The sequence below is a fragment of the Maniola jurtina genome, chromosome 11 (genome assembly GCF_905333055.1).
Source record: "Maniola jurtina chromosome 11, ilManJurt1.1, whole genome shotgun sequence".
NCBI classification, from domain to species: Eukaryota; Metazoa; Arthropoda; class Insecta; order Lepidoptera; family Nymphalidae; genus Maniola; species Maniola jurtina.
The window spans coordinates 9343332-9358198 of NC_060039.1; the positions used below are offsets into that span (position 1 = coordinate 9343332).

Below are 14867 nucleotides of genomic sequence, written 5' to 3' on the forward strand. Positions count from 1 at the left end.
TATCTAGGTAACCGGTACTAAGCTTTTTAGATTGGAAACTAACAAGAAATTAACGCTAAGAAGAAAGGATAGATTTTTTATTATTCATATTTTTCTATATTTTTATCCTAGCGAATATGTAGCGAATGCATAGCGTTTTTTACAATATTTTCGTGAGGAAGAAAAAATATCATAATTACTTAGATGAAACTTTGTAAAACTAATCTGTGTAAAGACAGACGAGAGAGAAAAAAAAACTTTGTAAAAAGATTAAGACTAGGCACTGACCGTTAATTTATCACAGATCGTTTACTAACATTATACGGTTCAAAGCATTTAAGCGTTTGAATTAATGAGATTTGAGTACACTCCGTTTACTGAATTTTCTCGTAATCTTAAATGTTCCAGAGGTTGTAAACTAAACACGGATAGTTAGTTAAAATATGTGTTTAATTTTAAATTGTATGAAATAACTACATCAGACTCTTAACGTAAATTTTGAATAAGAATCGATCCTCTATTTGAAAAATTCACAACGAAGTAGGCCTCCTGACAATGATTCCAAAGTAACTAACATCCACGACAGGATTTTTCTACGCCAACAGTTTTCATTTGGGATTTGTGTGGTGATTTATTTAGCAGTGGGAGGGTGGGCGGTGCATATCACATGATGCATGTTGTACCATACAGATTTGTCTGTTTCAGCGAATTATAGGAAATTAAGCTTTTGGTTCCTTGTACAAGGAAGATCAAGCTAGCTAGTAAGTTTTATAGTGAGCCGTCCTTAAATATCCCAAATCGCATTCTAAAATTGCTTGCTTTGCTTCCATACCTCATTGCGAGTTGCGAAACAGAAGGCTACGAGTATTTTCTTTGGGACGAGCTCAATAGGTGTCGCGCAAGGGGCACTGATGGGTCCGGTGTCCGTAAGAGATCTTTCTTCTTCTTTCTTTCTTAGCCTTTGTTAATCCATTGTTGGACATAGGCCTCCTCACGTGCACGCCATTCCTCTCGGTGTTGTGCGAGCCTCCTCCAAGTTTTTCCCGCCAACTTGGTAATATCGTCTGACCAACGGGAGGGCTGTCTTCCAACGTTCCTCCTTCCGGTACGTGGCCTCCATTCCAGCAGCAAACGAGTCCATCGCTCGTCTGTAGTCCTACAGACATGCCCTGCCCATCTCCATTTCAACCTGGACACTTTCAAGATCTTGGAGCCTCCCAATATGCGCTGAGGATGGCCACCGAGGTAGTTTAATAGGTAAAAATGCTATTATAATTTCGTTAGTAGCTATTATGTACCTTTTATGTTGCCCTAAAGTTAAATAATGGAATTGGTCATTGGAAATGATAAATACATACCCAACGCACTATTGTTATCCATAAAAACTCATTAAAATTGCAGTGGTTATTCTCTCTTATAAACAAATAATCCGATAAACATTCACAATCTAATTCGTAAGAGAGATTTATTAGTCACTTTTTTGACTTTTATGGTTGACAACCACTGTGTAGTTCAGGCAAATTGAATAAAACGGGAAAAATTTCTTAGGTAGCGCAATTACAGGCGAAAAGTCTAAGAACAACTTTCAAAAATGTTTTTTGGAAGTTTATTATTTCTTCTTTGTGTTAGTAATTTACTTTTAGCAGAATCATGGAGAAAACCTGGCTGCCATAGAATGGGTTAGTTTTTAATACTCTTACTTATTATAATAAATTAAAAAGCTCAATTTTTAGGTTTCCGTATTCGAAGGGTGACAACGGAACCCTAGTAAGTACTAACCCTGCACTGTCCGTCCATGCGTCTGTTCGTCTGTCAGCGGGCTGTATCTCATAAACCGTATTATGTGGAAAGTTGAAATTTTCACAAAATATGTACCTAGGTATTTTTATTGCCGCTATAACAACTTATAATACAAATTACACTACGGCCGCCGTGTTTAAAATTTTTAAAAAAATTACGTAATCTTGTATGAAGGTGCGCAACGCGTCCTGCGCGAGTTCGACTCGCACTTGCCCCGTTTTTAGGGTTCCTTACAAGGAAAAACAGAACCCTTACTTACATAGGATCACTTTTTGACTGTCTCTCCGTCTGTCGTATCTGTCAAGAAAACCTATAGGGTACTTCCCGTTGACTTAGAATCATGAAATGTAGCTATTATTATGACTTAGACATCCGCTAAAAAAAGACTTTCGAAAATTCAACCCCTAAGGGGGTAAAATAAAGGTTTGAAATTTGTGTAGTCCACGCGGACAAAGTCGCGGGCATGTAGTAGGTAAATGGTACCTAATGATAAAAATGCGAAAGTTTGTCTATCTGTCTCTCGGCACCCCTTTCAAGGCCCATCCGCTTGATCGATTTTGACGAAATATAGAGATAACTTGCATCCATTTAAATGACTATGCTTGCATCCCGTAGGCGGACATGGACTACTTTTTATGACGGAAAACTGCACCCACGGCATTTTTAGAAAACCGTACACATGAACGAAGTCCTGGGCACCATAAGTCAATGTGGGCAGCATACGTACAGCATCTACAGTAAATAATATTTTTTAGGTCACACCAAAACGATAAGCATACCGGATTGCGTCGAGTTTAAAATAACAACCAATGCATGCAGCGGATACTGTGAGTCTTGGTCGCTGCCCAGCATCATGCTGGGCTTCAAGCGACACCCTGTCACTTCCCTCGGACAGTGTTGTAATATAATGGAATCGGAAGACGTAAGAAAATTATTTCTTGTACCTACCTACTAGTTACCTACTAGTAAATAAAGTGTCTATCTGTTTGAACGGGCTAATCTTCGAAATGGCTAAACCTATTTTGACGGGACTTTCACAGACAAGGCTACTTTTTAACTGACTTTGAAAAATGGAGGAGTTGTGTTTTTCTACGTATGTACACTGATATCTCCTAGATTTCTAAACCGATTTGCGTTTTTTTTATAGCTTTGCAACGTTGTTCCATAAAAAATTTGGATTCCAACTCCTCAACCCTGATGCTGCAGGGAATCTGACCAATCCACGCGGGCGAAGCTGCGGTTTATTTATCATCATCATCATCATCTAGTTCAAAATAATTTCTTTTTCAGATTCCTGTGAAAGTATTATGTTTGGATGGAGAAAGAAATCTAATTTTCAAGTCTGCCGTTACTTGTGATTGTTACCATTGTCAAAAAGAGTAAAAAATTATGAACCTATAGTTAGACATCTACTTAATACCTACCTACGATGTACCAACCAACCAATAAAAAACCATGCATTGCGCGTTGCTTACGCGTTTACATCATTAGGTATTTACAACGAGAATTGTTTACCATTTTATTTAGCTTAGGAAAAATAAATTAATAGCTAACTTAATTATTATTATTCGAAATCGCATTATTTATTTATAGTGTACCCCTAACAACAAAGTGTAACTTGCATTTTTTGTACAAGAATACCTACTAACAATGTTGTAAATAAAGTATAAACATATCGGTTACGATTTTTATTCCAAAAATATTCTCCTCCGTACTTCCCTATCTCATAAGTTCATCCATTAGTAATAATCTATGCATGGCATTATATCCAACCATGATATATCATATTATAATATGTAGTGGAGCCAATGAAGCCGCAAAACGCCAATCTTAGGAAGTCCTCAGAAACAGCTCCGATTTAGATGTTTATTTTTTTTTAATTTTGTTTTTTTATCTAATTTTTTAATCTGAAACGGGGAAATAGTTTATAATCTCTATACTAAATTGAAAATAAGGTACCTAGCTTAAGAAACGATAAAATATTAAATAATAGCACAAGAGAGAATTTTCTTAACGCTTAAATTTTCAAAAAAATAGTTTTTTTCTTTGTTTAGAGGTAGTCGTAACTTAGAGGGAGATAACAGTTTACTAATAAAATGTAGTCTGGTCAAGTTTGATCATGAATATGGGCACGGGCTAGGCCGATCGTTCGATAGGAACGTTTTTTTGAAAATTTCAGGAAATGTTAACACTTTGTCGTAGGTACTTTTACTACGTATTTTTCTTAAAATGATCAATCTTTATTGATTACATATTCTTTGCGATCAATAACTCTAAAACGGGCCCTTTCTGCCCATAGGTGTTTAGAGGTCATTTGATAGCATTTGACCTCTTTGACCTCTTCTACAACCTCTCAAAGAGAAGGTAACGTTTTACTGGACGTCATGTATAAATATCTTTTTTTTTTCTCTCTCGTCTGGCTTTTACAATGATTAGCCAATGTCAAGTTTGTAGTTATTTGTACAATTTAGCTAAACTATACAAGTATGGACCCCGTCTGTGCCGGCGCTCGCCGACATACGCGCGGCACCCTCTTAGAGCGCTTTCCAATCAGTTTTAACAAAAAAAAACACTCCAAAAAGTCACAACACGCGCGCCAGCAAACGCCACCACAGACGAAGTCTGTATAAATATCATACATATGGATTAAAAATTATTAAAATTATTTCCTCCCGCTCCACGCTTCAGATACAAAATTTGAAAAAAAAAAAAACATCAAAATCTTAGCTGTTTCTGAGGACTTCCGAAAAAGGATTCGTCGGAACAAACGGCTACAGTTCGACAAGGCTCTTTTGGCACTTGAGTGAGAGCGCACTTTGTCGCTTTATGCCGACACCACAGACTTAGTATATACATATATCTATGGCCGGGACTTCGTCTGTGTTGGTGTTAGCTGGCGGGCGCGCTTTATCTTTTTGGAGTGTTTTTTTTTTTGTTAAAACTGACTGGAAAGCGCTCTAAGGGGGTGTCGTGCGTATGTCGGCGAGCACCGGCACAGACGGGGTCCATACTTGTATAGTTTAATGGTTTAACTAACTTGTTACAAATAACTACAAACTTGACATTGGCTTATCTTTGTAAAGCCAGACGAGAGAGAAAAAAAAAATCTATGGCCGACGCGGCGAACTATCGACGAACTATCAACAAGTGCACTTCTCTAGATGGCGGCGTTAGTTCCGATTTTGGAAACGCGCCAAAAGAGCCTTGTCGGACTGTAGGCTACGTGACAAATGGCTAGGAATGTAGTACCTACCTGAGTTGGTTGGGTACGAAATTCGATCCGCTCGCTCGTTTTTCATACAATGGAATCCAATTAAGGGGCATGAGACGGGCCTGCCCGCGAAATTCCAGTTTAAGAAATTAGCTCTAGTTACTAATTCTGACGCATTAGTCGATACTACAGCTAATTTTTTAACCTGGACCCTTTCAAGTAAAGATTTTTATATAAACCTATGAGGATGATACTGCCATTGTCGCAATTGAAAATGCCATAAGCCTACGTTGTACCTATTACTTTAAAAAATGCGAAAAACCAAATTAAATTTGAATTTCGCGGGCAGGCCCGTCGCTTCCACCTTAAACTGTGAACATGAACATGTTTCATTTGACATCTTGGATTGGAACGATATGGTTCCAACTTCCAGTATCGAACATGGTTCCTGGAAGCATGGAAGTTGGAACCACAGGTTGGAACCAAAATACGATCCGGACCTACACATCTCTACCCATGATCCAGGCAAGTGGCAAGTGGCAACACTGCTTGTCAGAATGACGATTGACAGATGACCAATGACGTTTTTAAGTTTTTATCAATATCATGTATTCGCTCGTTCTTTGCGTTAATCTAATATTCAGATGATATTAAACGAATAAATGCATAACTTTCCCATTATTAATTAATACAAAAATGTTATGGAGGACAAGTCTACCTCAGATAGGACGCCGACATGGCAAAATTGCATCCATTGCCCGAACCTGCTGTTCAATAGTGCCACGGAATTTGAAAGGTAAATATTAGTGCTTCAGTAGTTATTTAGGATAAATCTAATTAATTAATTAATAACTTGATGACCCAACCATAAATTCTTACTGAATTAGTGCTTTTTAATTTTAACATAACCACTGTAAGGCATATGCAAGAAGTTTTATTTATAAGATGTAATTTGGGTTGTTAGCTAAATACTTTGTAGGTAAGTGCAATGTTTCTACTATTTCCAGGCACATTCTACAGAAACATAGTATTAAAGAGGGTTCGATAATACTGTGTCAATATGGACAGAATGGCATATGTTCAGCACTACAATTTGGAGACTTGAGAAAGGCAGGGTTTAAATATCATGTGAGGCAATACCACCTTTATAAGACTAATACCACAGATGACTGGACATTTTATTCTTCATCACAAAATCTTCCTGCAGTTTTAAATGATCCAAACAGGGGCAAGCAGAGCAACTTTTTTACAAAAACATGGGGTGACGGATTCATAGACAAAATAGAAATTTATCCTAGTCCATATCTGCCTGAAATAACTTTATTACACTTTGAGTCATATTGTAAAAAGGTTTCTAAGAGATATAGAAGACACTGTCAGCTGAAAGAGAGTTTGCCAATCAAGGTGAAGACACCTGTTGTTGAGACAGTTTGTGAAATACCAAGTATATTCTTTGAGCAATCCCTAGCCCTCAATGATCCCCAAAATTTTAGCAAAGTTTTTCCTGGTCTTTCCAATACACCAGATATTAACTCTACAATAAGATCACTGCAAGAAACATTAAGCACATACCTGGATGTCGTGGAAATGAAGATATCAAAACAGGTTGCTCAAAAATCAGATGCATTTTTTCATGCTATGCTATCTCATGATACTATTATGGAACAAATGGCAAGAGCGGTCAAGACAGTACAAGTCACAAGAAAAGATATTGCAGGTGTCAAACAAAATTTAACAGAAAGTCCCTTAAAATTAATAAGTCTTACTAGGATAAATCATAATCTAAACAATGTTCATGAACTCTTGAAGTTAATAGCTATAGTTCAGCAAACTCAACCCATGATTCAACTTCTTCTGAGTACATCAGACTATGTAGCCGCTCTTGATTTGATTAGTTCCACGCAAAAAGTCTTGTCAACTCGTTTATCTGGTATTCAAGCTTTTCGGCATTTGTCTCCACAATTGACAGAAATGAAAAGATTAATTCATAAGATGTTAAACAATGAATTTTCACGGTTTATTGTAACCGATCTCAACAGAGCCTCAAAAGACCTGTCAGAGCTGCCAGATAGAGATAAAATTGTATCAATTGTGTCTGGAATATTACGTTTAAGGGAGTTTGATTTTCTAGATATTTTTAAAACAGAGGCAATGGCATCCATTCAAGCTACAGTAAAACAGTGTCTCATAGAAATAATATCACAAAGAGATGGTAGTACAGAAATTGTTTTGAGGGGTTCCAATGCTGATACCTGGTTGTTATGTAATGAAGGTATTATATTCCTTCAGAAAGTTACTCCAAACATTATGAATTTATTTAAAAGGATTATGTCAATATCTAACTTGATACTGGACATCAGTCAAATGAGTGATATCACTGGAAATGATAGTGAAGAGATTTGGACGCAGGAAGAACTGAATCTGATTGAAGAAAAAATAAAAAAACTGATAGTCTCACTTTCAGACTACAGTAATGAAAGGTGTGCCAATCTCATAGTGACAAAGGCTGATAAAGAATATGCATTAACAAATTTAACACAGCTGTCTAAATTATCTGAATTAACAGAGAGCTTTTCTAGACAGTGTGAAATAATTACAGGACATTACAGTAATGCAATGAGACTGGCATTGAGGAGTTTTGCTATGAAATATATACAAAATTTACACTCTGAGCGAAGATTTCAGCTCACTTCTGCTTTAAATGCTGAAAGATGGAAGATTGCAGAAGTGCCATATGAGTTGCAAAGTGTTATAAACAAAATTTGTGAGACTGGAGAAATTCCCCTGACACTGCTTTATGAAAGTGGCAAACCAGATGGAAAATATTTAATTATAAACAAAGAAAACTATGCTGTTGTTGCATCGGTACAGCTTTTAATCAAAATATTATTTGAATATTGTGATGCAAGCAAACAATCCCCAGATATAGTGCAATACTTAGTACATTGCATGTTGGAGCTTACCAGATTGTATAATTCACGATGTTGCCAGTTGGTACTAGGAGCAGGAGCGATACAAAGTGCAGGCTTAAAGACTATTTCCACATCAAACCTTGCTTTAGTATCCAGATCACTGCAAGTTCTTCTATGGCTTTTGCCATTAATAATTAAGTTGTTAGAAAACATTCACTTAAAAGAGCTGACTCTCAATGGATTTAGCAGCATAGAAAATGATATAGCTGGGCATAAAAAAGAAATTGAAAACAAAATTTGCCTAATAGTGAGTAACATGTTATGCTCTCAACTCGGGGGCTGGGAAGCTAAACCTCCAGTCCCCTCACAAACATTCCGAAATATATCTAAACATTTAGTTAAACTACACGAGGCTCTCATAGATATTTTGCCTTTAGAACAAATTCGCAATATTTACATGAAAGTGCATGATAACTTTAAAGACAAACTGAGAGAACAATTAGTTAAAATGAACATTGTAGCAAATGGTAGTCCTCAACACGGTGTTGTAACATCTGAACTGACATTTTACTTGCAGACTCTCAAAACACTAAGAGTTATTAATGAGCATGATACAGAAGATAACATTTTATATGACATTTGGTTAAATTAATTTAACAATTAAGTAATAAAATAACAACCTGAAGTTGTATTGATTAAATTGCAAATTGATTTGAGATGAAGTTATAATTCCATAATATTGGTGTTCTTAGAGACTTCAAAGAATATTTACATTAATTTCAAAAACATATTATTAATTTATTTTAGAGATAGCTTGGCTTGAAATTTATTGGAAGGAATTATTTACATAATATTATGCTTTACATTTTAGTATTTTTTTATAAAGAAATGAGTTTGCAATTGCATTTTTATGTACTGTATTATGATACCATTTCCTATCTCATAGTACTCTTACCTTGAATTATCTCAAATATTATTATGTATTAAAGTTTGTGTGATATATTTAAAACAAATGTTTGTAAATAAAGTAATATTTCTATAATTTATAGATTGCATACATGATACAAGTGATTAAATGATTATGAGAAGAATGTGGTGCATGCTTTAAGTTGAGGTAACTTATTTTCTTCAAAGTATTTTTTTTAGCATTTTATTAACTTTTAATTCAAACATCATCAAAATCATTTAGGTTTACTTGTCTATATCAATTAAATTATATAAACATGCACAGAACTGATAACTTGTATGTAGTGAGATAAAATATTTAGGAATGAATCTGAGATAAATAATAAAACAATGTACAAGCCTAGTTTATCACTTAATGTATATTATCAATTAAATAATGCTACACACAGCACAGCTTTGGCCTTAAAATATGCAAAATCCACATATATACATAATATTACATAATACACATACCTACACATCAAAATATCATTTTAAGTCTGCCATACTTTGCTTAAGTTTTTATAATTATTTTACAAAAAAAAAAACTTTTGTTATTATGACACTTTATAAAAATATATTACATTAATTGTTTTGTATGTTTGTATTATACTTATACAATATAATTTAGGCAAAGTCTAGTTGGCCACAAGTGGTTGTTTAATGTTTCATTTACGCCAGAGCAACAGCGCGACATTGCGGCAGGGTCTCAAGGTACAATAAGGTATAGTATTTCTATTAAAAAACAGCCCCCCCAATTGTGTAAGAAAAATGTATTCATCATAATCATTATCGACAACAAATTCTGCCCCTTGATTGATTGAATTCGTTGTTCACATTTTTTCGCAGCCAATCATGGGGCAGAATTTGGTATTGATTACGATACGATTAATACGTTTTTCTTACACAATCAGGGGGGCTGGTCAGAATTCAGATCCAGAATGGCATAAAGTAGGGTTCAAATAGCTAAAAACTTTTAAGTAGTCATCCTATTTCTTAAATGCTTAGTAGTTTTTTTTTTTCAAAAACTAAGAAATCTATACTAATAAATAAAAATTAAAAAAAAATCCTTAAGTATTTATTTAAAAGTTCACAATATATTGCAAATAAAACATCTGACTGACGCTAGAGGTCTATGAACGTTTAAGTAAATAGGTCACTCGGAGTCAATGCCGCGTCGTAACTGGGGCATTGACCAGAGTTTTGCACGCTATAAATTGCGGGTTTGAAAAATAATCTATACTAATAAATAAAATTGGAGTGTCTGTTTGTAATTTCGAAATAACTACCTCATATTAAGCTCATATGGTTATTTGAACGATACCAACACCGAATCACACGTTTTTAAAATTTTTGTCTGTCTGTCTGTCTGTTTGAAAAGGCTAATTTTGGGAACGGCTGAACCGATTTTGACGGGATTTTCACAGACAAGTAGAGAATTTATCAGGGAGTAACATAGGCTACTTTTTTAACCGACTTTCAAAAAGGGAGTTGTGTTTTTCTACCTATGTACACCGAAATCTCCGAGATTTCTGAACCGATTTGCGTCATTTCTTTTTTAATCGATAGAGGAACTTTGCGACATTGTTTCATAAAAAATTTGGAGTCCAACTCCTCAATCCTGATGCTGCAGGGGATCTGACCAATCCACGCGGGCGAAGCTGCGGGCATCAGCTAGTTTAATAATAATTTTTTAATACCTATTATCTACACAACATAAATAGGATCGGATCCCTCGGTTTTTTTTATTATTGAACGATCACGCGTGGCCATCATATACTTTCCATAATTTATACGAAATTATTATATATATGTACATCATAAAAATAAGACGCCATAGGGTACCTTATTAAAAACGCTATACATGTGCATAAAATTTGAAAGACTAATAAACTTTTGGTTAATCTAATCTCTGACATTGGTCCCATTTTTATTAGAAACAGGTTTATTAATGTCAGGTTATTTAGCATTATACCATCACTATCTTCTACTTTATCTACCAACTTCAGAAATGTAAAAATATGTAGAACCATTTTAGTCAAGAGTGACATGTCTTTCTTTAAAATAACCGTTCTGCTAGCATGCAGCAAATCTGTTTCCGGGCTGTATTTTGGCAGTCTGTGCCTGGGGCAGGGTACAATTCGGAAAAGTTGTGGTATAGAATATAAAAAGTTGATAATTTGAGGCAGAAAAAATAATAGAACAGTCTTGCTAAAATGACTGAGAATACCAACCACAGCAAATGTCATGCCAGATACATAGCAAAATGTATCACCAACAAAAACTTTGGATGGGTACCTGAAAAATAAATATACCTATTTATAATAACATTTCATTTTTTGTATTTATTATTAAATTTTTATCAAGACGACCAAAACATCTGACACAACATATAAAACAAATAATTAGTTCTAAGCAAATTGGTAGAATAGAGTTTTGGCTTTGGTCTAAGGCCTAAGCAATCCTTAACTATGACTTTGTAAGCAATATAGAGCCTCAATAGCTCAACCGGTAAAGGAGTGGACTGAAAACCGAAAGGTCGACGGTTCAAACCCCGCCCGTTGCACTATTGTCGTACCTACTCCTAGCACAAGCCTGACGCTTAGTTGGAGAGGAAAGGGGAATATTAGTCATTTAACATGGCTAATATTCTTTTTTTTAAAAAAAAAAAAAAAAAAAAAAAAAAAAAAAAAAAAAAAAAATATGTTTGAGATTTTTATATTTAAGTATAATAAAATAATGTCAGAGCTCAGCAGTGTACAGGCTTGAAATGAATCTTTCAAACTTCTGAAAATTGACTATGCCAATTGCCTGCATTTTGACTTTGCAGTGTAACATAATCATGATCCTGGACACGCAGACGCACATCTAATTTTTCGAAGTTATGTGGGTTTTAAGTAGTTAAATATCACTTGCTTTAATAGTGAAGGAAAACATCGTGAGGAAACCTGCATGCCAGAGAGTTCTCCATAATGTGTGCAAAGGTGTGTGAAGTCTGCCCACATGTGGCTGGTGTGGTAGAGTATTGGCCAAAACCCTTCATCCCTAAAAATCTATTCTATTCTATTCTATTCTTCTCACTCTGAAAGGAGACCCGTGCTCTGTAGTGAGCCGGCGATGTGTTGATCATGATGATGATAACTATAATATATAGCTCATAGGTACATGCTTCCAAAGAACATTTAAATGTATGAATAAAAAATACATTAAGCTTACCAATTATGTTTAAACAAGGCCAGTGTAGTAGCAAGATAGGGAATCATTATGTGAAGAGAGAAGTTATGAGCTTTATACTGATCCCCACTCAACTCGATAATATCAAAAAGTATTATTGACATGGCAATAATTACAGACTGTCCAACTTCTAGGCCATTTATTCCAGCCAAAATATTTATTGCATTAGTGCAAAATACAGCCAACATTCCCATGTAGATATAGTAAAGAAATCCTGTAACAATAAACATAAAATAATACAATTGATAAGTATGGGTATACCAAAGGAATTAGGAATCAGCTTAGGTATAACTCCATCCAAAGCTAATGAGATGACCTTGATACCTTGTAACTTCATTCACTACTTCATAATGTAAATTAATATTACCAACTATATTTTTAGGGTTCCGTACCTCAAAAGGAAAAATGGAACCCTTATAGGATCACTTTGTTGTCTGTCTGTCGTCCGTACGTCTGTTCGTCCGTACGTCCGTAAAATATGTTTCAGTTTTAAAAGTAAGATAACTCTACCAAGTGGGGTATCATATGAAAGGGCTTTACTTTACCTGTACATACTAAAACAGATTTATTTTTATTTTTATGCCTATTAGTTTTTGATTTATCTAGCAAAATGTCAGAAAAAATACCCAAGTATGGAACCCTAGCTGCGCGAGTCTTGACTCGCACTTAGCCGGTTTTTATTTGTGAGTTAGTAGGAGCTGTTGAAGTCTCAACATTTGGATGAGGTTTTGGGTTTTTTTTTTTTTTGGAGGAGGGCAGCAGGCTCACTTGGTCACATGATCCAAGATATATATGAGGCGCAAGCTGCCGGCAGCTTCCAATCCCCTTCAATCTAAGAGATAAGAGTTTTTATGCGATAGAAAGAGGCATTTGTAAAATTTATGATCACAGTGCTTTGTGAGCTGAATTGCACTTTATTTTGTTGTAACAAGAGTTGTTATTTATTTCAACTTCCTCGCGTTATCTGTACTTGTAAGGTTTTATTAAGTATTCTGGGTAATAGCCACACGTTTTTATTCAAAGTAGGGCATTCTTTACTGGAACTACAATTTTATATTATTAATAAATATGAAGTTGAAGTAGGTAAAATAATTGGTTTATAAGTTATTGATTATTGAAAATGATAAAGAATAAAATAACTAAATTCTCACCTATATTCACAGATACCCCAAAGAACTGGCGTAGAGGTATTGGTACAATAAATGTTGTAGAGTTAAAGTTGACATAATACACAACCAGTAATGGCAGCGATGCAATGGTTGGTAACAGCAACTTATATCTCCACTTTAAATTCAACACATCATCAGCAAATCCTAACAGTAGCATACAACATATTGACAGTAAGGCTGCTAATAGTTCTGCAAACTAAAGAAAATAATTATTTAGACACTACAGAGTACAAACCAAAGATATTATATTATTATAAAACTGCAGTTAGGCAAAGCGCATTCCGTTGTATATTTAAAAAAGAGAAGACAAGTTCATACAATTGTGAATATGCCTATATGAAGGGACATGGACTACATAGTTATTGGCGCAAGGTTTATGCACCAATTGGATTAGACAGCGATAAGCATGCTTCAAAACTGGTGGCACGTTGTCAGGGTTGTTACAGACTAAGAAATACCTAAAATAATGCTATTTACTAAAGCCTGACCAGAAAAGTAAAAAACCTTGCCATATCGTGGAAAACCTGTGGAACTAATATATACAAGACCATAATACTAGGTGCCCATTTACTAGTGACGGTCCCAGAGTAAGTTATTATTTCTGATCAGGCTATAACATCCTTTAATGACTAGATTTTTTTTTAAAGAATGTTAGTCATGACTTATATTCCCCTTTTCCCCCCAACAAAGCTTACAGCTTGTGCTAAGAGTAGGTATGACTAGTGCAACGGCTGGGGTTTTGAACCAACAACCGTTCAGATTTCAGAGTGCTCCTATAATCGTTGAGCTATTGAGGTATACTTACTTCATTGTGTGGAAAGTTTCCTCTATCCATTAGGCTGTTTCCAAAGCCTATTGGGATAAATAACAAGATTGTTATTAAAAATATGCATCCTGAAATCACTCCAATTGCTTCTGGTCTAAAACAAATTTAATACATATTATACCTAATTTAAGTACCAATTATCTTCTTCCTATGTTCACTAACAAAAAACGTTTGCCTGACTATCAATTACCTATGCGTGCATGTCTCATTTATCTCAACATACAATAAAAGGTGGCGCACAAAACTTTCCAACAGAAGAGGCACCATTGACTTTGATATTACTGCAATACAAATAGCAAAGGGCTTTACCTGTATGGGCCATACAATCTGACTCTCACTAATTGGCCTGTTTTTTACATATTAATACAATATGGTATGTATGGTAGTTTGGTACTTACATTTTGTCCTTAGATACCTTGCATAAATCGATTCCAAATAAGCCAGCATTTATAAATAAACTTTTTAGTTTCGGTATTAATTCGTCAGTTAAAAAGTACGCGACTATAGATAAAATAATTAAAATTATTAAAGACCACATGATCCACGCGAAGGTAGGTATCTATTGCAGCGAGTTTCTTTCACATTTCAAGATAATTTGGTTTCCATCTGCAATTTCAGGTTACGAGCGAAACTAGACCGACATGGACCAATGTTTTTAAAAAATAAAAATTAAAACGTTGTCACTTGTCGGCATTATTTTGACGTTATAATACTGTACAAAATGTACCTACTCTGTGTGGTGTTGATACACAGACCAAACACAGACTACCTACATTTTTTTTTTCCGAAGT

At 35.0% G+C, this 14867-nt stretch overlaps 3 protein-coding genes across 3 annotated transcripts; 2 read left to right on the plus strand and 1 right to left on the minus strand.

The window, feature by feature from the left end:
* The first annotated feature begins 1527 nt into the window (after nt 1-1527).
* On the plus strand, nt 1528-3422 carry LOC123869831 (thyrostimulin alpha-2 subunit). The gene is made up of 3 exons (XM_045912893.1): nt 1528-1658; nt 2535-2701; nt 3070-3422. The coding sequence occupies exons 1-3, from the start codon at nt 1571-1573 to the stop codon at nt 3160-3162; spliced, it is 348 nt and encodes a 115-aa protein (XP_045768849.1). The 5' UTR covers nt 1528-1570; the 3' UTR covers nt 3163-3422.
* Nucleotides 3423-5544: 2122 nt separating this feature from the next.
* On the plus strand, nt 5545-9695 carry LOC123869798 (vacuolar protein sorting-associated protein 54). Its single transcript, XM_045912838.1, has 2 exons — nt 5545-5786; nt 5998-9695. Exons 1-2 carry the CDS (start codon nt 5692-5694, stop codon nt 8552-8554), a joined length of 2652 nt encoding a protein of 883 aa, XP_045768794.1. The 5' UTR covers nt 5545-5691; the 3' UTR covers nt 8555-9695.
* Nucleotides 9696-10441: 746 nt separating this feature from the next.
* LOC123869813 (UDP-N-acetylglucosamine--dolichyl-phosphate N-acetylglucosaminephosphotransferase) lies at nt 10442-14805 on the minus strand. Its single transcript, XM_045912858.1, has 5 exons — nt 14475-14805; nt 14056-14170; nt 13233-13446; nt 12064-12295; nt 10442-11145 (listed from the first exon to the last, which is right to left on the minus strand). Exons 1-5 carry the CDS (start codon nt 14612-14614, stop codon nt 10638-10640), a joined length of 1209 nt encoding a protein of 402 aa, XP_045768814.1. The 5' UTR covers nt 14615-14805; the 3' UTR covers nt 10442-10637.
* Between the last annotated feature and the right edge of the window lie 62 nt (nt 14806-14867).

Excerpts from the sequence above, each read along its gene's own strand:
- LOC123869831 (XM_045912893.1), top strand. The coding sequence starts at position 1,571 with ATGTTTTTTGGAAGTTTATTATTTCTTCTTTGTGTTAGTAATTTACTT. Across the intron at positions 1,659-2,534 it reads ACCTGGCTGCCATAGAATGG|GTCACACCAAAACGATAAGC; the intron begins GTTAGTTTTTAA and ends AATATTTTTTAG. Across the intron at positions 2,702-3,069 it reads ATATAATGGAATCGGAAGAC|ATTCCTGTGAAAGTATTATG; the intron begins GTAAGAAAATTA and ends TTTCTTTTTCAG.
- LOC123869798 (XM_045912838.1), top strand. The coding sequence starts at position 5,692 with ATGGAGGACAAGTCTACCTCAGATAGGACGCCGACATGGCAAAATTGC. Across the intron at positions 5,787-5,997 it reads AGTGCCACGGAATTTGAAAG|GCACATTCTACAGAAACATA; the intron begins GTAAATATTAGT and ends TACTATTTCCAG.
- LOC123869813 (XM_045912858.1), bottom strand. The coding sequence starts at position 14,614 with ATGTGGTCTTTAATAATTTTAATTATTTTATCTATAGTCGCGTACTTT. Across the intron at positions 13,447-14,055 it reads GAAACTTTCCACACAATGAA|TTTGCAGAACTATTAGCAGC; the intron begins GTAAGTATACCT and ends TATTTTCTTTAG. Across the intron at positions 11,146-12,063 it reads GCCTTGTTTAAACATAATTG|GTACCCATCCAAAGTTTTTG; the intron begins GTAAGCTTAATG and ends TTTATTTTTCAG.